This window comes from Pelecanus crispus, chromosome 8, assembly GCF_030463565.1.
Source record: "Pelecanus crispus isolate bPelCri1 chromosome 8, bPelCri1.pri, whole genome shotgun sequence".
NCBI lineage: Eukaryota > Metazoa > Chordata > Aves > Pelecaniformes > Pelecanidae > Pelecanus > Pelecanus crispus.
In genome coordinates, this window is record NC_134650.1 from 20,131,405 (window position 1) to 20,154,872 (window position 23,468).

Genomic DNA, 23,468 nt, shown 5'->3' on the forward strand with positions numbered 1-23,468 from the left:
CTGGCTATTCTCCCAGCTGCCAGGTTTTATTTTAGCATAGTTATTGCTGGAAGTTCAAACAAAAATATACTTGAAATACTAAAAGAGTCTACCAAGACCCAACAGCTGAAGGCAAAATTAGAAAAGAAACCCCTCATACTGAAAACAAGGCATCATTTTTATTTGGCCTCTGACTAACCACCAAGAAGTTTACAGGAAGACAGGGTAAATTCAGTGCCAGCAGTTACACAGTTTGCATTTAAGGTCTCCAAAAAACAAACACTGTAGTTTGACCACAGGTTATAGATATTTTTTTAAAAGATACCTAATGCTTTTACATACCCAGTTTGACACCTCTCAAGGGCCTACTTTTAAGGAAGTTTTGTCCAGATCAGTAAATCCCCAAAAGCCAACAGTTGCCTGCTCCTGTCTCTCGGCTCAGAGAAACAAAAATCTCAGGCCATTCTTCACCTAAATGTTCCAGAACAGTTCTTTTTGCAGGTTCAAAAGAATACAAGCAACAGGTTATCTTGTTTAATCACTAATGCTTTGATGACTGGCAATTAGTACCACTATTTTAATTAGTACCACTTTGTTTCTAAAGTATCAATCTTCACCTTAACCTCATTACAAAATTAATTTGCTCATCTTCTGTAAATACGTAACTGCAACTCTCAATATTCAGTATGCCTGACCTAACATGAAGTTGATCTCAGAAGTTAGATCAGTGTGGGCTGCGTCCACAGAGGACTAAACTACATAACTTGTTTTTAAAATGAAACTATACAAGAAAATGATGAGCAGTTCAGAATTAACTGTCCTGATCCACTTCCACCATACACTAAGCAAGGGCTCCAACTTCATCACAGAGCTTTTGGTGATGGCACATCCTTTTAATAGGCAGTTGATGCACAAACTGCAGTCTGAAACTACCCAGCAGAGCAGTTAATTTGGTAATTCATACCCCAACTTGCAAAGCACAACTGCCAATAAAGTACCGTAACAGCAAAATCACCCTGCTGGCTTTTAGAACTTCAGAAATAGTGCAATACAGATTCTCATAAACGTTAGTATATTAAAAAAACCAATTATTGACTGATTAAACTAGCAGTCAATTTAGAATGTAGTAAGAAACAAAAAAAAGTGCTACTTTTGTGCAAGTTACCAGCTGTTTTCAAGCATGCCTGTATTTCCACTCAGACAGACATCACTAGAGAAAAAAAATCCCAAGACATCTAATCTTTTCAGCAGCAGGTATAGTTTCTAAAATTAGATGGGGAGGATGCTTTTGATTCATCAGTCAATTCAAGATGTCCATGGGTTTTTGGGGGATTTTTTTTGTAAATATCTAATAGCTTATTACTACTTAGAGATAGGCTTACCTCAACAGGTACTGTGGGATCGTGTCTAACACATTCCTTGTGTAACTGTTTCAAACACACCCTAACTCTCATTTAATTTTCTGAGTGTCTGGACTAAAAAGTCAGTAACCAAAAACTGCCTGTATCTATCCTGTATTAATACGTTGTATTTACAAGGACAATGAGTACTGAATTGTGTAATTGTAGCAATTTGATGACTCATCCCTGCACCATTCCGAGTATCGACCCATGAAGATTTGCAAAACTTGCTCATCATGCAAACTATTTTGCTGAATATAAGTATGTTGAGCCCTACATATATACATATTTTAATCACTTTCTCTACACCTGCCCCTCAAAACAGAAAGCACTAGTTTTATGCAGAATCAGCTTACTAAAAAAAGGGCAAATGCAGTTTTAAATTCAGACAGGCAAGGTTTGGGGGCTACATTAAGCCTTGCTGTAACGTTTTTCACAATACCTCCTTCCTCAGCTCAAGCTGGTAGTTGAAAAAAATTGGAAAAAAAAAATCATCATCATAGGTTGTGAAAGAACATCCAGCAGTAAGGGGCAACCATCAAGTCCTACTGCAATGCTCCACCTAAGGCTTACTGATCACGTTTTACTTCAGATGAAAACTTGCTTTATTTTCTAACCAGCTGGACTCTGCAGCCCTTTCCCAGCCTAACAGGAGGTTTAATTATACCTTCAGCTTACAAGTGTTGCTTGTTTTTCAGCTGCCTCGGTTCATGCCTTTAACTATACAGCCACTGAACCTTTCTTGGCAGATACTGTACATGTGCAGTACATTAACAGTCCACATTCTTGCCCACAGCAGAAAAATCTCAATACTTAAATAGTATATTAAAGCAGTCATCAGGCTTATCATTGATACCACTGCAAATGGTTGCAATCACTTTCCTAAAACATTTCTGAGTTTTTAATTTTCACAACTCAGAGTATGAATACCCCAAAAGAGAAATCCTTTCTGCCTGCAAATAATAATTTTAACAGTAAAATGTTTACATCAGAAGCATGGCTATGACGAACTGGCTGTAGAATGGTACACAGACACTAGGAGAAAGGCACTAGTTTTCTTTCTTTTTTTTTTTTTTTGTAATTAAGAGAAGTTACCTCAAGTTCTCAGCTACAATTACTATTATTGTTTTTGCACTAACAATATTGCTCATGGTTCATCTAATTAATTTAAAAAAAAAAAACTATTTAGGTAGAACCTATTTGCACTTCTAATCTTAATACATCATGAAGTAAACCAGTTTTTCCTCTGTACATTTAAGACTCAAGGGAAACTTCAAATCATGTTACCTATACAGGAACTCATTGAAACTACTGAAGCATAAATGCAACAAGTTTTCAGAGCTTCCACTGAATCACAGACACTTGTCCCACGCTACATATTTGTTCAGACTATTTGCATCTACAACTATACCAAAAGCTACCCTAAATAACTGGATTTTTGTCAGGCAGTTAGGAGGATTAGGTATGTCAAGCTTTTTTTCTTTTTTTCTTTTTTTGTATAATGGAAACATTAAGTAGTATTTACTACCTGAGAAACTGACTCAATACCTATTAAAGAGCCCCGTTAGCTTTTATTTCCCGTATAAAGAAAACATCACAAATGAAAACTTGAGGGGAAAATACTGGGTCAAGATTACACCAACTTTTCTTCCTTCCAGAGCAGATGCAAAGAAACCTCTTCACATTCACTCATCTATCCATTTATAGGACGTTTAAAAGGAAAACAAGCTATTCAGAAAGTTGCATTTCACTGCTGACTGCTCAAATTAGTACATCCATCAGAACCACTTTAACCAAGGAATTTAAGCACACAAACAGCAGATGACTTCAAGGACTCCATAAGCAGCCAAGACATTTTAGAGCTAACTGATGCATCCCTACGACACACTATTTCTACATTAGCACTCACATTTCAAAGCCCTGAACCAGCCTGCACACACCTCCTACAAGCCAAGTAGTTCAATTGGAGTATCATTTCCAAAAGTGTTTGCACGGTGTGGAGACCTCGAGTCAGATGCAAAGGAAAATTTAAATTACACTTCATGCTGTACAGTGCTGTATTTTCTCTGCATTATATTCATGGGTAAACAAGGCTGAAAACACACTGCTCTCCCCTACACAATTAATAAGCCCATTAACAGTACTTCAGATTACAGGTAGCGATACTCAGAAGCAAATTTCAAGCTAAGCTAATAATCAGATTACTTTGATTCATCAAAAATAAATTAGCCTAAGTTAAGATTAACTAAATTTGCAACTTGGCTGCCTGGTGTAAAGTTAGAATACTTCAGGGATTACTCCTAGGTTCCCAGAGGGAATTTAGGTTCAGATCTCTGCTGCTGGTTCCATGTGAAACCAGCTCTGTCCAGATTTCGTTACCTCAACATGCTGGCCAGAAGACAGGTACAACCCTCAACACGAAGGTGTCTAAAAAGCTGTATGAAGGACGGGACATTAATGGACATCACAAATACAGACACTGCAGCCAGTTAAAAAGCCAGGTCATTAAGCCATTTTTTCAAAACCTGATCAATTTTTTTCTCTTATCCACTACTGCTTAACACATGCACTAGTGCTTATTACCTTTTCCTTCCCTGAAAATCTAGAAAAGACCTGCAGCTCTTTAACCCTCGAACAAAACAGTAAAATAGAAGGAAGAGTAGCAGCAGACATGTACTTCCAGCTTGAGAAAAGTGGCTGAGCAACAAACACAAATACCACACATCGAAGTGCACATAACTGAAGAGTAATTTAAAAATAAGCAACTCTAAACAGCTACAAGCCCACAGCCACTAATTCACTGGCATTGAATACTAATACACTAGGACTGGAGATTCAAAAGAGGCTATAAGCTTCAATCAAACATTCAGTACTTTTCTCCAAGCATGCCTATGTATTTTCTCTAATATTTCTAAGACCAGATTCTGGCACTTCTTCCTCTACATCCCTCCTTGCTTTCCCTGGCCAACAGAACTACACCAGAATTTATTTTCATTCTTTGTTTTTTTGCTCTTCCCCAAGGATGAGCAAAACTTAAACCAGATTTTGAAGATGTTTCTACACAAACTTTCTGTAGAAGTTATAAAAAGGTTACTCAAAAACACCAAGGAGCCTGAAACAACAAAATTGCAGTAACCCTCCATTATTTGTTTTTTGCAAAATAGAAGGTATTTGCACACAAAAGAAATACAGAAAAACTAGCCACCACAACAAAACTAAAGCCTAAAACAAGTCAGCTACTCAAAGAAAGAATCCTGTGCTGTTTTAAGTTCAGTTTTTTCCTCCAAAGATGTATGGCAGTGTATTCCAGATTTAGCAACTCATGAAACCATATCAATCCACCATAACTATTCAGGAAATCCTAATCACTAGCTAATTGTCGGAAACACAGCCTTTTGCTTGTGTACAATTTCAATGTGTTTTTGTAACTGCTGATATCTAAGCAGCCAAAAGCCTGGAGAAAACCTTATCTCAAAAAAGGCTGTGGACTAACCTCAGCTAAAGAAAGAAGCCTTCAATCATACAAGACGTAAAAAATACCCAAATCATTTTTTTCAAATATCCACTAAGTCTTGCCTAGGGTTAGCCAGACACTCTGCATTCAAGTGCTGATTTTTATCTAGGTATTAAAAGGATTGTGCAATTGCATAATTTAGATTTTACATCGTTTATATAGTGGATGTCTAAATGCTCCTGACCTGTAAGGCCAGCATCACTTCTCCCTACAACTTCAATTTACAGTTGATTAATACAAAAAGCACATCATTATAAGACTTTGCAGAAAAGGATTTGAGAATGGGAGGAACAATTGCCCAGTGTCTCAGGTTCCTCTTTTTGGAAGATTATTTTTAATCTGTATCACATCAGTGACTGACTTTACGTTACAGCACACCATCTTGTACTGGTGTAAATGAACGGTGGCAAGCTGCTACACGGGGCAGCAGATCAAAAATGCGGCGGACAGCTGAAACCAACATCTTGTGCAATGAAGCCTTGAAACCAAAGCTGTGGCCACCGCAGCGTGCCAGCAGTCATCTCCTTACTTCCTGAAGACAGTTGGGTTTGATGTCACTTCAATAGGAAAACTGCTGTACGTTTCTTTTACATCTGAACAAAAGGATAGCATTACACAGTGCCAGCTATGGTTTCTGTGGCCTGATCCGGAATCTGAAAGGGCTTTTGCTTCCGACAAACTGCACTGAAGGATAACTTTGAAGTTAGCAGGGCTCAAAGAATTTAATACATACTGCAGGACAATATAAAAGTCTCTACAGTAGGTGATGACGATCACTTAGCAGCAGGCATCCTGCATTTTTACTATTCAGGTACTGAATTCAATGGCATTTGGCCTAATTCTTACCTTTTTGCCCCAAAACACATACTTACATGTAAGCTTGAGACTTTCAGATCACATTTGCTCTAAAAAGCTGAGCTTAACTGTACAGAACTGTACATGGATTCCTGCAACATTAGGGTAAGTATTTTTTCAGTATTGAAATAATATAATAATGAATAAATTGTCTAGTTCAAGTATCTTCAAAAGCAGACAAAAGTACTATGATTTTCAAAGTTCAAGTGTTCATTCAAATTCTGCAATCATATATACAATTTTAAAGACATCTTCACTTGATCCTTGTTTAAGTGATTTTTCAAGTAGGGCGTTTAATTATTAGCTACTGAATAACTCATAGAGAGAACTTTAAAGTCCACTTTCATTCATTAGTAATTTTTTTCATTTCATTTAGGTTTTTTGTATTTTCTACCAAATTTGAACTCTTAACGGCCCTAATCCATTTAGTACAATGACGTTCAACATTTATCAGTTACAACACAAGGAAAAAGAGCTGAAGTATCTATAGACATGCCAAAATATGTTTGCATTCATACACTTTATAGTAAATATTTAGCAGTTTATTTCTTCAAAAATACTATAAAAAAGTAGAATAGATGCAAAAAACCCCAGGTTAGAAGTATAGCTTGGATCATCCCTAAAGCCTGGATAATTGCATCAAAAACTGTGTTAATTTGAGGAATGCAAAAAACATGTAAGAATTAAAAAGCAAAGAGTTGAGCTTCAACAGCTGAGAGTTTCTAAAAGCAGCAGTGCAATGCCACTCAACAGAATTCAATACTTACAAAGTAAGCGAAAAGGTTGGGATGAAGACGACCTATATTATTTCTCTAGGGCAAAGTCAACTCAAGCTTCTGAAGTATCTTTAAAATCCACTTGTCCGAAGCCCTGGGAGACGATCCTGTGCCACAAAGTAACGCTTTTCTATAGTAGGGCTTTGCAAACGTGACTATTTTGCCATAGCAATATTATGCAAAGTAGTAAAAGATTTTGGTTGTAGTTCCTTCTTTCTCTGCTGTACCACTTCTTCCACATTTGACAGATGGGTATTGGTAAAATCTGCTCAAACCTGTTGTTGGGTTTGTAGACAGTGTCCTATCCTTGACTCCGCTGCCTCCTTTGATTTATTTGGATTCTACCACCATTTCAAAGGATCACAAAAACCAAACCACATATGTGAAGACTCTCATATGCCACAGCCTTGAAGACCTACAGAACAACTCATCCCATGCAAATAAAGGAGGCCCAGGGAAAGCTAGGAATGGCCTGCCTGCTAAGCACCCCAGGAACTTTTCACACTGAAAGAATAAATGTGCTTATGATGATGTGTCTTAGAGTGGAACTATTAATATCAGCAAAATCATTACTAACACTGGTATCAAGACGGCTGCTTCATTTCCCACAAGCAAGGGATCCAATCCTTCTGCCAGTGTGACGTTTCTGATAAAAAGTCTGACAGTACTGTGTGAAGACACTGCACAAATGCAATTTCAACCTTAGTGGGAAATATCTGATTAAATTTTTCTGTTTCCTTGAAAATTCTTCCATAGGAAATAGACCAAACACCTGCAAGGAAGAGGACTATATTAAATATACCTGGAACAGACTGCCTTGCACTTCCTTCTCCTCTCCTAAGAAAGATTTCGCTCCCTCCCAGCATAAGCACAGCACTACTAGAAGGCAGGCAGAGAGCAAGGCACATTAACCTAGCAAATTTCTTTGCACCTTAACAGGATCAGACAGCCAAAAAATCCTCTTTTCCAAAGAAGGTTGAGAAAGTATAAACACGAAGGTGTGGCTAACAACACCTCTCCACTCAAAGACATAGTCCTCTCCAGATGCATTGTAAGAGGTATCAGGAATAACAGCTCCTGCCCACTACTTGTGAAATATATTAAGCTTAGTGTGACAGTGTTAGCTTTTCCAAGGAACATAAATTTACGTTTGAAATTACCCTCATGTGTTGCAGCTACAAACAACAGCTCTGGATTTACTGAGGCAAGGCCTAGTATCTTGTGTTGATACATGAATCCATCATGAAGAAATGTACTTGCCTCCTCAGGGACATATCCTTCCCAGTCTGAGAGACAATAGATTGTGATCTCTAAATGGTACAAGAGAGTAACGCTAGCAAAAGGCAGGCTAGGAAGTCACCCAAAGAAATAAGGACCAGATCTCTAAGCTCACATCATTTTTTCTACATTTGGAAGATCCTTCTGCAGCAGACAGCAGCTTAGTCAAATTATCTCAGGAGGGAGTCATATCACTACTTCCTCCTAATCTCTATCATAAAGATGATTAAGTAAATTACTAACTTTTGAATACTGTCAGCTTCTGAAGAAAAGACAAAGAACTGCCCACCAACTAACAGCCACAGGTGAAATAACTTGAAAAGCTGTTTAGAAAGAGAACCAGGCTCCTGACAGGAGTCACTCTGCTGCTCAAGCAAGCTTGCAGCTTGAGGATGAAGTGTATGACCCTTAGTGTTGTCTAAAAACTGCTGAAAACAAAAAAACACTCATGTATTAAGTTGTTTATACCAGCAAAACCCTTTACCCACAAGCAGAAAGGTTAGTGGTTGGCAGCACTCAAACAGCCCCACACTGGAGAAGCCACTGCAGATGGCCCCAACCTGCAAAGCAGTTTCACAGGCTGCCTTATGCCTCCCAGCCTGCAGTCGCCATTTGCTGCACGCTTACCACACACCAGAATGAACACAGCCGGACCCGTTCGGCAGAAGCCATAGTCAGCTACAAGTGACTGATGTATGTCGTGGCTGGGGAAAAATCAGGAACCAAAACTTACAGATATTTAGTCAGTCCATTTGCTAGTCTCCTGACATCAGGGAACACACTTCTGCTCCTCAGCTAAGGAAACTAAAGAGGAAGAACTCTGGTTTGTAGCTCAAATACTAGCTCACTGGCTGAAGTTTAAAGTAATCTAGTAAGTAACCACTCTCTTCTACTTAAAAATAAACAATATGAATATTGACCCAATAAAAAGGTCTCTCTCTTCTTGCCCCTAAGAAAGAACAGGCTTAGTTAATAATTAAAGCTGTGAAACTGAAAGCACTCAGATACACAAAGGATGACTGAAAACAGTGCTTATCATAACACTTTCCTTCAGATAATAAATCATGCTTAGGTGGAAGAAAGGAAAAAAAAACCCACAAAAACAATCCCTGCATTTTACATTTACTTATCCTATTGGTGTCTAGGCCTAGCAACAAACCACAGCCACACCATCAGGAAGCACCGCAACAAGCTGCTGTCACTGTAAGAGACTGAGACCAGAGCCATACTTGGTTCAAGAAATACACTGGGATACTGGAGTGCGGTCTGGCAGAGACCACCAGGATGGCCAAGCAGTGGAATATAAGGTGGGGGGTAGGAAGGGTAAAATACAATGTTACCCTTTGCAAAATACTTGCAATATACACAACTAACACCAAATTGAGCTGTCACATCAGTCCTCAGTCTGCAACACACACGTATTAAAACTATGAGAAACTGTTGAAAACAAAATCCAAACTTCTATTAATTTTGAGAGGAGACTCCAACTTCAGCCAGAAGAAACAATACTGGGAAGCACTGCTGCCGATTAACAGGGAGAAAACGGGACGTTTTGACACCACATCTACAAACTGGGTATTTCAAGCCATCTCACTGCACAAAACGGCAACAGGCCTACCGCATGGGCATCTTTAATTGCTTCTATAATACTATGCTTAGTTTTAAAGCTTTCTGTCTCAGAAAGAAGTCTGTTTAAAATAGCAGGAAAGCACAAATATGTCAGATATTGGAGAGAATATTCTGTTCCTTTAAAGAAAAGGAATCAAATATGCATTTCTTTTTAATGGACCTGTTGGACTGCTTCCAAAAAGAAATGGTAACAGTCCCACTGTTTTGAGGCAAAATACCAGAAAACATGTCAAAGAAGTATTTGTAAACTACTTCAAACCTAACAGAAGCAGCAAAGCAGTTGTCTGGCTACGACAACTCATTTTAACAGCTGCACAGAAGAGTAACATTTTCAAAAGGATGCAGGCTACACAGTGACAGTCTATTCATCATGTACCAATTTGTGATTTCATGCACTGTAGGAAAAGGTTTTAGCAGAATGCATCTACTGCACTCATTGTCATTTTAAGAATACTGCTTCATGTCTGTGTCTGACTTTGTACTGCGAAAATGACCGTACAGCTATAAAAACAGGACGGCAAAGTTTTCATGTCAGTAAATCAGAATTTCATTTTCGAATACATTTTTTTCCAACTATAGTTTCTTTTGTTGTACTTCCTTCTGGTATCTGAATAGAAACATCAACCAACAGAAGCTCAAAATTAGTAAAGAATAACAATTAGAAGCTTAGTTAAGTTAATGCTAAATTGTATCTTAGCAATAAATAGAAAGATAAACTTCCTTCTTTGTGCCCCAGCTCAGTTGTGATAGCACTGAAATTCCTTCTTGCTAAGAAATAATTTCCTTTGCAGGGAATGCTATTGTAAGGAATAAATATTAAAGCCCTAATGCTCCAGAACTCCACTTGCCACTGGCAAATAGTAAGTTCTTCTGAACAATAATAAATTATGAATTGGCCAATGCAAAAGGCTTTTAAGACCACGCTTTTGTGAAGACAGCTTCCAGTTATGGAGAGGAAATCAATACATGCCTGTCTTTATCTATAAGCAGGAACGACACTGGCAAAAACTAAGTCAATGTCACCTTCCTACTGCTTGTCCATCACCAGGACACGTGGTACAAGAATGAAAATGCAGATGAAAGAAAACCTATAGAGCCGGACATCGCATCATGCAGAAGTCAAGGATAAAGGACAGGTAAAGTGAAGCACACTATTGCAAGCCTACTGACCACTGGGCGAATGGGCTGGGAAGAGTCAGGGTAGCTTCAAGTCTGAGAAAGCCACTACATGAATTGTAAGATCTGGCCTCTGGAGGAACAAGTCAACTTTCACACTGGAAGCTCTGGAAATGAGACGTTTACTGTTCCTGTAGTGAATCAGTGTTCTGTTAAAGCTTCCAAGCTACATATGCCACAATGATCTCTCTAAAAAAAAGTCAAGGAAAAGCATAACGGAATACAAAGAAGAGTTGGTTGACCAGTATTTGGTTAGTAGGTTAATTTCACTACATCTAATAAATGTATTCCCCAAGAATTATTTCATCACATCCTACACTATGCAATAATTCAAAGCAACATTTGAGTACTTATCTTCTGTTGCTTAATGATTAGTCTTCATTTCACACTGGAGATGTCTACTTAGAGAATTAAGAACACTGGACATTTCTCTTTGCGTGATAGCACTGTTGGAGCTATTTCCCAAATCAGCATGACAAAATATGTTCAAAACCACTGCACAATACTTCACGAGGATGAAGCTATGGAAGGTACTGTATCCATATGGTTCCACTACACAACTGGTAATAGAACCAGTTTCTCTACAAACCTAAATAAGAGACCAGTATGCTTTTAATCTTGCAGTCAAATCCGTACCAAAGAGGATGAAAACAGTAGCTATTTGAATCCAAGTATGCTCATAATGATAAGCTCCTTGGTACAAAAACATTATTAAAGATAATTAAGCAGTTAAAAATAAGGCCTCAGAATCCACAGTATTTTCAAGTATTATGAACTGGCATTTAATTTATGCTTTTCAATACAACAGTAACAAGTGATAAGTGTCAAGCACTTTATGTCCAAATAGTATTAATTACACTGCAAATCAGAACAGATGAGAGCAAACTTCCAAGTACCACAAACAGGAAAAAATATTTTTTAATAAATTATCTATCTCTTCTCCATTCACTAACAGATCACAGAATGCAGAAAGCAAGTATTTCTCTGGTAAACTACAGGAACTACTGAAGGTATTTTACTGTGTGAGAAAAAGCACAGAATACAAGACCAGACTAATTATGGAGAATTGGAACACTACCTCCAATCCACTGGCATCAGAGGATATTTGCTTAAATATTACAGCTTGATTTTAGAAGAGCCTAGTTAGGTTTTATGATTGCTAAGAACAAGAAAGGCAAGAGTAAACCTAATCTCTGCTTTCTTCTTTTAGACTGCTGGTAGATTACTCTTGAAGCCTAAATGTTTGAAAAAGTTCTAATACTGAATAAGAGCTTCCTGAAGAAATTCTACAAGGCTCCAAATTTAAGGCTAGGGTTTTTTTCTCTCTTTCTAGTCCATTCACTAATTACTCTACACATACAACACACACAGATAACAGATACAACTCCCAGGTAACTTCTGTGAATCACCAAAAGGATTCTATAGTTCCCTTCTTAAACTTCCTATTAATCATCATTACACTAACTGGATGTGTGCTACAGAATGAAGATCTCCTGGTATATATGCCCTACCTGTTTTCACATGTGGGCTTATAGCTCAGGAAATAATGAAGGGTAAGTCATGGTACCAAAAATAAAAAAAATGGGGAAAAGCAGCTGGTGGCACTTTCACTTCCAAGTTCCCCTTCAGGCACCAAGTCACATGCCTGAAAGGAGAACTTTTTTTTAAAAATTTTTAAACACCACCCCCCTCAGATGCTTCTAAAAGATTCAAAACCTCTTACTCCTGGTTGCAGTTCTCCAAAAATCAGACTTAAAACAACAACAACAAAAAGCCTTTATTTTGGAACAAAATTTAAATCAACAAAGCTCTCTACACCTTACCAGGTATCTGCTTAGGACAGCTATCCCTCTTATTCTCTAAACAACTCATCAGGAGGGTGCAGCCAGCAGAAAAGCACAAGCCCTGCAACACATGGATGGGCCAAACACCCTGGTGAAACCCCTCCTCAGTAACTCCTGAAGTGCAACAGGCTGGATACACAAAATTGTTTCTTTCCACACACTGAGCTCCTGAGGGCTTCAAAGCAATCCCACCAGCTTGAACAATGTGGTTGTCCTTGCAGCAATGTACTTTATTACTAAAATTTGTTAACCCTGTTAGCTGTTACTATTATATAGTTAAAAATGTTCTGGGACTGTTCAGTTCCTACAGGCACGTGGAGCAAAAAGCCTACACAAATTAACTGGTACTTCAAATGTGGTTTTTATGAAAGCTGACAGATCTGTCAGAATTCCTGAAACCAGTATAGGTCTGAAAAATGTTTCAAAGTGATATGTCCTGACCTAGCAGCTGCATTAGCTATGGTTTTTCATCATATATGACACTACATCTGTGCGATAACAGGTTTCCAAAGATCATGCGTGTAAAGCAGTACATTCATGAACAAACTGGTTTGTGTTTTATCCTGTAATCAATATTATCAGCAGAATTTTGTAATACAATGTATTCTGCATCGATTAATCTACGACCTAGCCTGGTCTGAGCTTTCACCTGTTCAGTTTACAGTTAATGAATATGCACCTACTGATAGTTACTGTAACAGAAAGAAAAAAAAGTGTTCATAATAAATAGGTTTACTATTATTTCAATTAAACATATGGATTTTTCTGTTTGTAATATTGTTTTAACAAAAAGTTCAGTTGGGGAAAAAAAATCAGTCCATTTGCCATAATGTGCTAACTGATGAGAAATTTCCAAAGAGCTGATTTATAAGAATCTTGGGGCAGTCAAAGTTCTCAGATTCATTGTTAAGAAGTCCTTCAATTCCCAAACCAGGTGCAGACCTTGCCTGCAGTAGGGAACCTGAGCTTGTTAAGGAACCCCCTAGCCTGACAAGTCTTTATGAATTTCAGCCACTACGTGGGTCCAGCAGCTAGCCCTCCCCAAGTCTTCTAGCCCACGAAACCAAGATCTACACCTACCATTTAAAAGACAGTTATTAACCACAAAACTGCTCCTATCCTGAAACAGTTCTCAAACTGTTAAATACAATTAGGCATAAGTCACAAATTCAAAAGTCAGGTAAAGGTAAAAAAAATTAAGCATGAAAGCATAGGATTGCAACCCTAGGTCTGCACCGAAGAACAGCCTCATGACAGCAACACAGTAGTTGTTTCAACCTCACTGCTCACATCCCTCACCAGGGTTTATTAACAAGCCTTGAAACGATTACTGGCCCATCCTACCAGAGTCCAGCCAACCTACTCCCAACATCACTATCCATCTTAAGAACAACTATGATCACTTGCTGAAAAATTCTGAGATGCTCTTCGGCCACTGATGAGTTAGGTCCCAGGAGGAAAAATTTTCATAATTCCCACTGAAAAGAAGTTTTATTTTACTTTTCCAGTGAGGGGGTGAATGCTGAGGATTGGGGAAAGAGAGCAGGAAGACCTTATATTAGAACTAGCCTGTAAATATTCCCAAGACAGACACCAAACTTGTGTGACTTGCACTGTCATGACCATAAGCATCTACTACAACCATTATTTGGCCATGATGCAGTGCCAATTTCTATAAAATTGTATTATCCATCTATACATTTATCTTGGTCATGGGAATTTTTTCCCCCTTTGAATAGTATTTCAAAATTGGAAACTTAAAGCATTCAAACAGAAAAACATGCTTGTATTTAACAGAAATTTTGGAGAAATTTTTAACTCTGAAACTCAAATTTTCTGGAACTCAAGTGACCACATTTTACAGGCAAAAGGAGAGGTTTTGAAATAAACAGTTACTCCCTAAGGGAAGACATTCATGTTATCCAGTGTCTGAACTCAAATGGACTGACTGCAAACAAAACTCCATTTGTTTAAGTTCTCATTCACAAAAGCAATTTAAGCATTCATTTTGTACACATGAAAGACTGAACCACTGAATAACACTACTGTGTTATAAAAGATACTAATATTAAATAATAGTTATATTCTGCTAAAAATGTTACATTCAGTATTTTCTTTCCAAGGTAAGGATCCTGGGAGTTCAAAATTGTTAACCAGTATCAAAATCTCCCTTTTTATCGTTTCCAGTCCCTCCCAAACCACTGAAGAAACAGCAGCAATTGCCCCATCTATAAATCACACAGGCTCAGCTTCAACAGCTTACTAGAAGAAAAACAACAGAGAACTTGAGATTTAGTGGTCTTCTATGCAGAATAAGCCCCCATCCCTTGTTCTTCACTTTTAAAAAGTTAAGAAGCTAAATTAACAGAGTAATCCAAAGAGCTCCAGGACTCCATGCTAACTATTCTGCAATCAAACATGCGCAACGACTGTAATGTAAGGCTATAACCAGGATCACACTTAGTAGAAAATAAAAAGCTTATCCTTTCTAAATTAAATCACACAAATATTACAGGCTAGTCAGTTTATTGCAATTTAAAATAAATGGCAAAGCTCATTATGTTATTTGGTTCTTTAAATTAAATGAGAAAGCAAAACATAGCAGGCAACATGCACAACTATGCTACTTATATCACAACTTCAGTTAACAGGCAATAAAACACAAAAGCTCACCACCCCCCACAAGAGCCTACTGTACAGAAAGCCCTCTTAAGATTCGCTCCTACTATGCAGTTAAGTAGAAGATTTCAGAAAAGGATGCACAAAAAACATTTAGCAGACTTAACAATTTGATTAAACAGAGTCCTGAGAGTTTAACAAATGTTCAACAGCATACGCATAACATTTACAACAAGAAAGAAGAAAGGCACCTGGAGACATCTGACACTGGGCATGCTCTGCAGGCATCTCAGTGCGCACATGCTCTCTACCAGGTTGGAGCAGCCTAGCCACAAAGACCTTGGCACAGAACACTGCAGGGTGACAAAAAGGAAGGAAGAGAAGAAGCAGTTAGATGCCACAACAAATCACTCAAGGCAGGCAACTCATTAGTACGTTAACGTGGGTACTTATCTATGTTATTTCTACATTAAGCACAAGGTTAGCGGCCAAGGGTAAAATAACCACTGAAGATCCTTTTCAGAAAATAAGTCATCCCTCTGTCCTATCAAGGATAAAGAGCTGATTTTCCTCATTTGCAATGGTTTGGCTTTAGCACCCAGCTGAACATTTAACTTACTACCAGTAGTATCAAGGATTGTTACAGTTTGGGTCCATCAGTTCAGCATCCACACGTTGCTACTGGCAAAAGAAGTTTTGCTGCAACAGGGGAAGATGCCTTAACTCAGCAAACTGGCCTGGCCATAATTGCTTGCAAGGTTTTCACCTTTGCAGTCACCCTTGGGGAACAGAAGTGCAGGAGCTTTTCATTAGGGTGGCAAGTCTTTAGAATACAACCTGGAGGAGCTTTGGTAATTAAGGTTTGGCACTCTGCACCGTCTCAACTTTCTCAAACAATTTCTGCTTATTTATTCCAACAGCAAAGCCAACATTAACTTCTGAGGTTACAGTCTATGTACTGGGACACTGACAACCAAAAAATGTAAGTATTTTTTAGAGAGGAACAACACCTAGCTAAGTTCAAACTGCAAGACCAAGTTCTGCTTAGTCAAGATGCATGGTATCCTGATTAAATGGGTTATTGGGGAAAAAAGTTTGTATTATCAGTTGAAGGTATCATAAAGCCAAATTACACCCTAACTACACTTATTACTCATACCATCACCCAAGCGAGAAAGAACCAAGCTTAACTACCAGACTCCACATTGCTGACACCAGAAGTTAGGAAAAGTTTGGAAATCCTTTTTTGTTTCTTTCCTGAAGCTGAAGAAATTTGATGCAGACAGACGCCCCAAACCTTTTATAGCTCCATGATATTATTCACAGTTCCTTTTAAGGACAGAATGGTACATACACTACATAACCATCAGATAAAGTTAGGGAAAAGGATTCAATTCCTCACTATCAAACAGTGCACAAACCCAGCTCTAAAATTTGGCACACACTTAGCTTTCAGCATTTTTCACACAGGCTTCCAATTTAGTTATAACAAACACCAAAGCTTTAAAAGAAAAATCCCACACAGATCAAAACTGAAAGTGGAATAACCAGAGGTGAAGACTCAGGGAAAGCAGTTACTGGGCCAGTAATGAGGGGAAGGAGGGATCCCAAAGCAACTGAAGAGGTTAAAAACTTCTTTTTTTTTTTAATTTCATATCTTATGAATAAAACAAAAGAAAGCCCAACATTTTCATCTCTGTGCTAAGGAGAGAAATTAAAGCAAAACCAGGAGAAGAATGACCCTAGCAGCACCAAAACACACTGGAATTCTCTCTCCTCTTATCCAGCAGAAAGGTTGCAATTCCATATGGATGTTCTGTACTATGCACTTGTCACGTGATGAGTGGGCACATATACCTTATGTACAGAGGTAAAAATAAACATATTTATGCTATATTCTATTATTCTTCCTTCAATATCAAAATAAATCAGTTTTCTATTATCAGAAGTTTCTTATTAACGTTTAGAGAAATGTGATTTTTCATCTAGCTATCAAGTAATTGATCCAGTATATCTATAATCACATTGCAATAATTTACTTTGACATGTCCTCACACAAACACTTGAAATTTAGTTCCCAGAATGGTGCTAAGACAGTCAACCAGTGACATTAGGGAAACTACTTTAATTTCAATGAGACACCAAAAAAAAATTTTCATATTTTTAAAGAAAGATAGGATGTACTGTTCAAACCCACTGATCACGATATTGAAGATGCAGGATCTTATATAGACCATTTACAGCTCTGCTTTAAAACAAGCATGTATCATTCAAGAAACTTCCTTTCTAATCTGTTTCAGTATTTAATCCTGAATGGTGTTTCTGCAGCACTGAACCATCAAAATTCACTGCACTGCTGCAGGTATTTACTAAAGCCCAAATAAATTTTTGCATTTTTAAACACACAGGCACAGTAAAAAAATTCAATTCTGCTCACCGCTTAGTAGAATCATTGATCAAAAAATACAACAAACTTCTCTCCTAAGATTTTCAGATAGTATCTACAAAACTGTGCATATAAAGTGTATAATGAATCTACACCTACAGGAGTCCACAAATTAGAAGCTAAAAATTGCTGGTTTAGGTTATTAGACTGTGTTTTCTTTTAGGAACTACTCTAGCTAAATAAAATGAACATTAAGAACTTCAAGAGAAATATGGGTAACTTGAGAACAATTTTTTAATTTATTTCAAAATACATTAGACACAGAAGCCATTTCCATGCCAAGTTTAAGCCACACAAAAAACCCTTCCACAGTATTACAAAAGCCTGAATAAAAGGATTTATAAAAATCACTGGACACTTAGCTATAGCAATGATATTGCACAATACTACAAATTAAATATTGCGTTCTACTTCACACTAAACCAGGAATGTGCAAATATTTGTGTGCTTCATTGACATGTTATTTCTTGACCCTGCTTGCATAGGAACTGTCATAAATAAAAGCATAATAGTGTACTAAAGATTTAATTTTTGTGTAACAAGAACATGAACTTATGCCTTCACTTTCCCCTTGCCTTTCATCAGGATCCCAGGGAGCTGCAACACTATTTAACAAAATTTGGGAATAGGAAAATGACACTGGCCAGTGGGCATAATATTAAATGCACATATAAAACAGTGTCAATCCCACTGGCAGACAACAGAACCATACAGGTTAAGATGAGGCCAATCAAAACTCAAATTTTAAGGAACAAACTAATTTGCAATGGGACTCACATTAAGATAGCTGTCTGTTCATCTGAATGCACTACTTGGAGGGGAGAAGCAAGCAGATGAAAGAGGGGCTTTACAGCTTCATGGCAAGGAGTGAATGATGCTGAAAGAATAAAGACAAATAGAGAAACCCTTGTTGGATCTTTTAGATACCCTATGTTTGAAAAGATTAATACATTAACTTTATTATTACGTGTTTTATTTTAATTCTACACACAAAGAACCACATTGGTGGTCCAGCCTCAGGAATTACATTTCAAGATTTAGGTTTCAATCTTAAATCTCAAGTTTAAGAAACCTATGCAAATGCTTGCATTTGCATTCGAAGCTATAAATTCTCAGTAGCATCAGTAAAAAAGGAATATGCTTCAATGTCTTTAAAGGTCAGATGCTGAGAACTTCTTATATTAATAGTAAAGCATGCAGCAGTGTTCTTCCAATAAATCAACTTTGTAGGTGATAACTTTTAGGATAGCAGCACCAAAAAAAAAAATGTATTTATCAGCCTCTGAACAATCCAAAGTTTTCATTCACTTTGGACTTCTCATAGGTGTACAGCACTGCTATTTTGTTAAAGCACTGTAAAATGTCCAGAAACCTTCCATTTCAGTGCATTTGAAATCAAGAATTATGTCCAAACAGAAATCCTCACACTTTCTTACCCCTTTAAAAAAACAAACAAACAAAAAACAACAAAAAAAAAACCCAAGCAAAACCACACACCCATTTATCCTATAAAGCCCACTAAATTGCTCAAGAAATTAATACGGAACTATAGTCTGTGTTCCAGATGGAACTAATACACCTTTGATATCCAGAGGTGGAAATACTGCAATGTCATAATTAAGAGTGACAGCATTTATATAACCAAGCCTTATTACTGGAAGTTTTATAAAGTATTAAAATTATGACCTCAAAATTTTTCACCACATTTGTTTTATTTATACAAGATAATTTAAGGAATCAAAATCTATTGGTATGTTTACAGTTTGGGAAATTCCGTTCTTAAGGCAAAAATATCCTTGGTTTTGAAAATCAGTTTCAGACAGAGTCCCAAACAGACTGGTGAGGAGAGGTATTTTTCTTTGAAATTCCAAAATACAGTAAAACAAATGAGGGAGTTAATTTACTCCATTTTTTTCAAGGAGCATGACTAATTATATTAATTCATTCCTCCCGCAACAACTTTTTTCTTACACAGTTTATTACAAAATGAAATTCAACACAAGAACCTAACAAATCATTCAAGTTTACAAATCCTAAAGTCTGAAATGCTTTTCCCAACTTTCTTGTGACAACAAGCCAGCTCTGCAGTAAGGTTAGTTCATGCTCTAGATGTCCCCAGGGCTACAAACAGAGATTCAGACTGGCAAAAAAGGTACAGCCAAAAAACTTCAACCTTAATTCTGAATTCTCTTCAGGTTTTTTAGCTGTAAGAAACTCACATGCTATTCAACACTGGTAATTTACTCTTTAGCTTACTTTGATTTAGGCCTGGACCAACAGAACTGATACTTCTTTATTTCCATTAACACTTAATATTGACAAATTCATTTGGTAACTGCTGTTACTTAAAACCCTCTCTATACCTGGGAAGGACAGACACATCCCCCAATAGCTCAGATTTAATGCTGCAAAAAGGGATACTCTGAAAAGCAGGCTTAGACTTAAGGACAGTATGACTGTTTATGAAAGCTATATGCCCCCAAGTCAAATTTAATATCAAGCTCAGATCTTAGTTTCTCAAAAATCAGCATTCACCACAGTAATACATAAAAAAATATAAAGCAGTTCAAAGGCCTTCAGTATTATTTTACACTCAGCAGGGAATAGTCCTCCATCCCCTTTTGCTAACTGGGGTATCATCCAGATCTTACCTGGTATTTTTACCTGAAGTGATTTATTCAAAACAGTGACAAGCAGAACAGTGTTGAACCAACTACATAAGAACAAGTAGTCTGAATATTTGCAAGAGGTGGAAAAGTAAAAACATCAAAGTATACTCTTAAGTGTGAATACTTAATTGGAAATAAAGTGTGGGGGCATGCATGTAACACAGATACGCGTGTTCCACAAGTGACAGCCTGGCTTGGCACAATAACACATTCACTATGCTGCACATTTTGGCACAACATTGAATACCTTTGCTGAGGTGCTCAAAAACAAAGAAACAATTTACATCAGATCAATAGTAGTACTTTGTACTCTTCCTATTTTCATTTTAAAACCAAGTTGTCCCTTGAGAGATGCAGTGTATTCACATGCTCCATACAAGTTTGTTGGAATCAGTGCCATCACACCACTACCTTTTCCATGTCCAAAATGCAATCTCACATCCAGTTTTGAGTGTCTGATTTGGAAGGCTGTTGGAGTACCATTCGTACAATATATTTCTAAAATCCATAGAGTTATACATATGCATTTAAGTGTTCTGCTTCAATTTAAGAACAGCTACATTCTCAGGTCAAGAAAGTTGTCTTAGATGCAATTTACTCTTGCATTTCTATCCTCTGATGAACTACAAATGCAAAAGTAAATTTCTCAAAAATAAGTATCCACAGAGTAGCAAACTCATTTTAACTTGTGAAATGTTTCTGATTATTCCTTTATTGTTATCAGATCATTGTATTAAAAAAAAAGGTAACCAATAGCTGAGTCACATTTCCATTAGAAAAATCTATTTAGCTAAATAATTGCCATTGAAAATAAAAATAGCTCAATGTTACAACCTTCCAATAGCCATTCAAGATCTGCACGTAAGCTTCTTGCATTTGGGGAAAAATATTAAGTGAGGAATCGGGAAACTTAAAGCAAGACAAAGGGAAAATAATTCATCAGATAAATTCTCCTCATTACCACACCGCTCTTCTAGATAGGACAATGAATTCACAGAAGGGTGATCGGTAACGCAGTCCCACTCTGCTCCTGAAGATCAAAGTATGCGTTTGCTACAACAAAATGAATGCTACAAAAGGAATAGGGGTTCAGTGGAGAAAAGATTAAATGCTTTCTTTGAATATAACAACAATCTTACTCCGTTATAATTTATTCATCAGGATTAAGACTCATGAGATGCAGTATCTTGTTTTCAGGAAGATACAAAAGACTAGGAAGAAAATCCTAATACGTTTATGTAAGTCACTGAATGTTAACTGAAATAATCTAAATTTCCAAAATACACAGTATTTAGATTAACCCATGCTTCCTTCATGTACATACATCCCAGTTGCTACAGTTTCAAAACTCCAGAAGCATGATATTCCTTTCTGCATTAACATATCCTATGTCACATTAAAAAAAGGCCCTTTCAAAAGAAAAATGGCTTTCCTATGCTTTTATGCAGCAGGAACAGAGGTGTTACAGACACCTATAGACAGCAGCACACCTGCTCATCGTAAATCATAACTGAGGAAAAAAAGAGAAACACTGAAAAGAGAGCTAACACTGCCATATAGTAGAAACTTTGAGTTAAATGCTTAGAAAAATGTGGCTGAAACTTGTTTAAGATGTTAATAGTTGTCTTGGACTCTTTTCTGTATTAAGTTTTTAAGGATGAGGCCTAGCACAATCTAAAAATAATATTAACACCATCTAAAAGTCTAGTATAGACAAGGTAGCATACACTTTAACTTGGCAAGTTTAAATGCATATGAAGCCTGGGCTCACTACATAATAAACTGCTAGCTTCATATTCAGTACATCAAGTGCTGCAGAGGAATATTTAAATAGCCTTTGATAGCTGATTTACATTTGACTTTTTGAAATGTAAGATTCAAAACCTGGGCAAGAACTAAGCCTCCAACCTGCATATACTTGCACTCAAGTTCAACTTAGCTTTACAGCCTTTGAAACATGAAACAGTCCTATCAGAAAGTTGAGCAATATTAAATATCATAACATCAGAGATCTTAATCAGCAGGAGTACACATTTATGCTTCCTCTTCGCCCCCCCAGTGTATTTTAAATTATTTCCTCTTTTCAGTTTTCATCATTAAAGATGCCAAGTTCCCTTCTGCCTCCCCATTCTCTCATTTCAGAAAAAGCCACACCCTGAACAGCAAATATTCCACGGGAAGGTGTTATTTTGCAGTGTTAACTCCAAGGTGAGTCTGATTGGTGTGTGGGACAAATTCAATTTGGTATTAGACGAGACTGCAAGAAATGTGTCAGACTACAGTTAATGAGTATTTCCCTCAGATTTTCGCTCAGATTTTTTTTTTAAAGAATTATACTAAAAAAACATGCCCAAGACTTCTCCACCCTAACCAGATAAAATTCAAGTACTCAAAAATCAAACAAGGAAACAACAGTACCCTGTGCACAAATAATTCATTATATACGTATTCATCAATTAAATTTGTATAACTTTTGCACAAAATACCACGCCAGCAAAACAAAGGCAGAGCTAAAACAATACATGAGATCAACAGCACCTACAAGTTTCTTCTACAGTAGATTAAATATCGAGGCCTTAACATTTGCTTTAATAGCTGTCTACAAAAGAGAACACTCAAGCAGCTTAGTGTTATTGCTATTAATATCAAAAGGAAGAGAGGCATACTGCTTTGTACTAACTTTAGAAATAAGTTGCCAAGTTCATTAAAGCACTAACTTACAATAAAGCTGGGCATTAGGAGAGGTGCAGGTCACCTGTTCACGCCAGATATTTAACTCACATAACTTTATTTTCCTATCAGCCAGGGACCCGGCTTTCCTTCCTAATGCACACAAATACCTTCCAGACCTGTCTTTAATATAGCATGTTGTAGCCTTTTACAGTCATTTCAAAATCTCAGATGAATGTGACTCAAAATACAACCATACTCCCCTACTCTGAAATAAATCCACTCTAACTTTAAAGCTCCTCTTGAAAACTGTGCCTTACAACTGGCACAGCTATGCTTTGAAAACGACTAGGAACAGAGCTTTATGTTGAAAACTCATGAAGTATTTAAAAGGCTGACTCCAAGTGCTGCCCACAACAGAATTTCAAATGGCATTTCAGCAGGATAAAGCTACTGGAATTTGTACTACGAACAACTAGACAAGTTCTCTAAATTCTGATGAACTCATCAGAGAACGTGGCTATTCATCAGAATATTCTGCAGAATAGCAGATAGCTATTACTTTCCTGAACTCGACTGAGAAGTTCAACGAAATTGTTGGTAAGGCTGCTTT

The 23,468-nt window shown here is 37.2% G+C and overlaps 1 protein-coding gene across 1 annotated transcript in view; it reads right to left on the reverse strand.

The window, feature by feature from the left end:
- Positions 1-15,401, reverse strand: part of FBXW11 (F-box and WD repeat domain containing 11) — a 60,240-nt gene extending 44,839 nt beyond the window's left edge. Inside the window, exon 1 of the mRNA XM_075715232.1 lies at positions 15,322-15,401. Within this exon, the coding sequence (XP_075571347.1) occupies positions 15,322-15,372 (51 nt within the window). The 5' untranslated portion in view covers positions 15,373-15,401. The remainder of the gene's footprint in view (positions 1-15,321) is intronic.
- Positions 15,402-23,468: the final 8,067 nt, after the last annotated feature.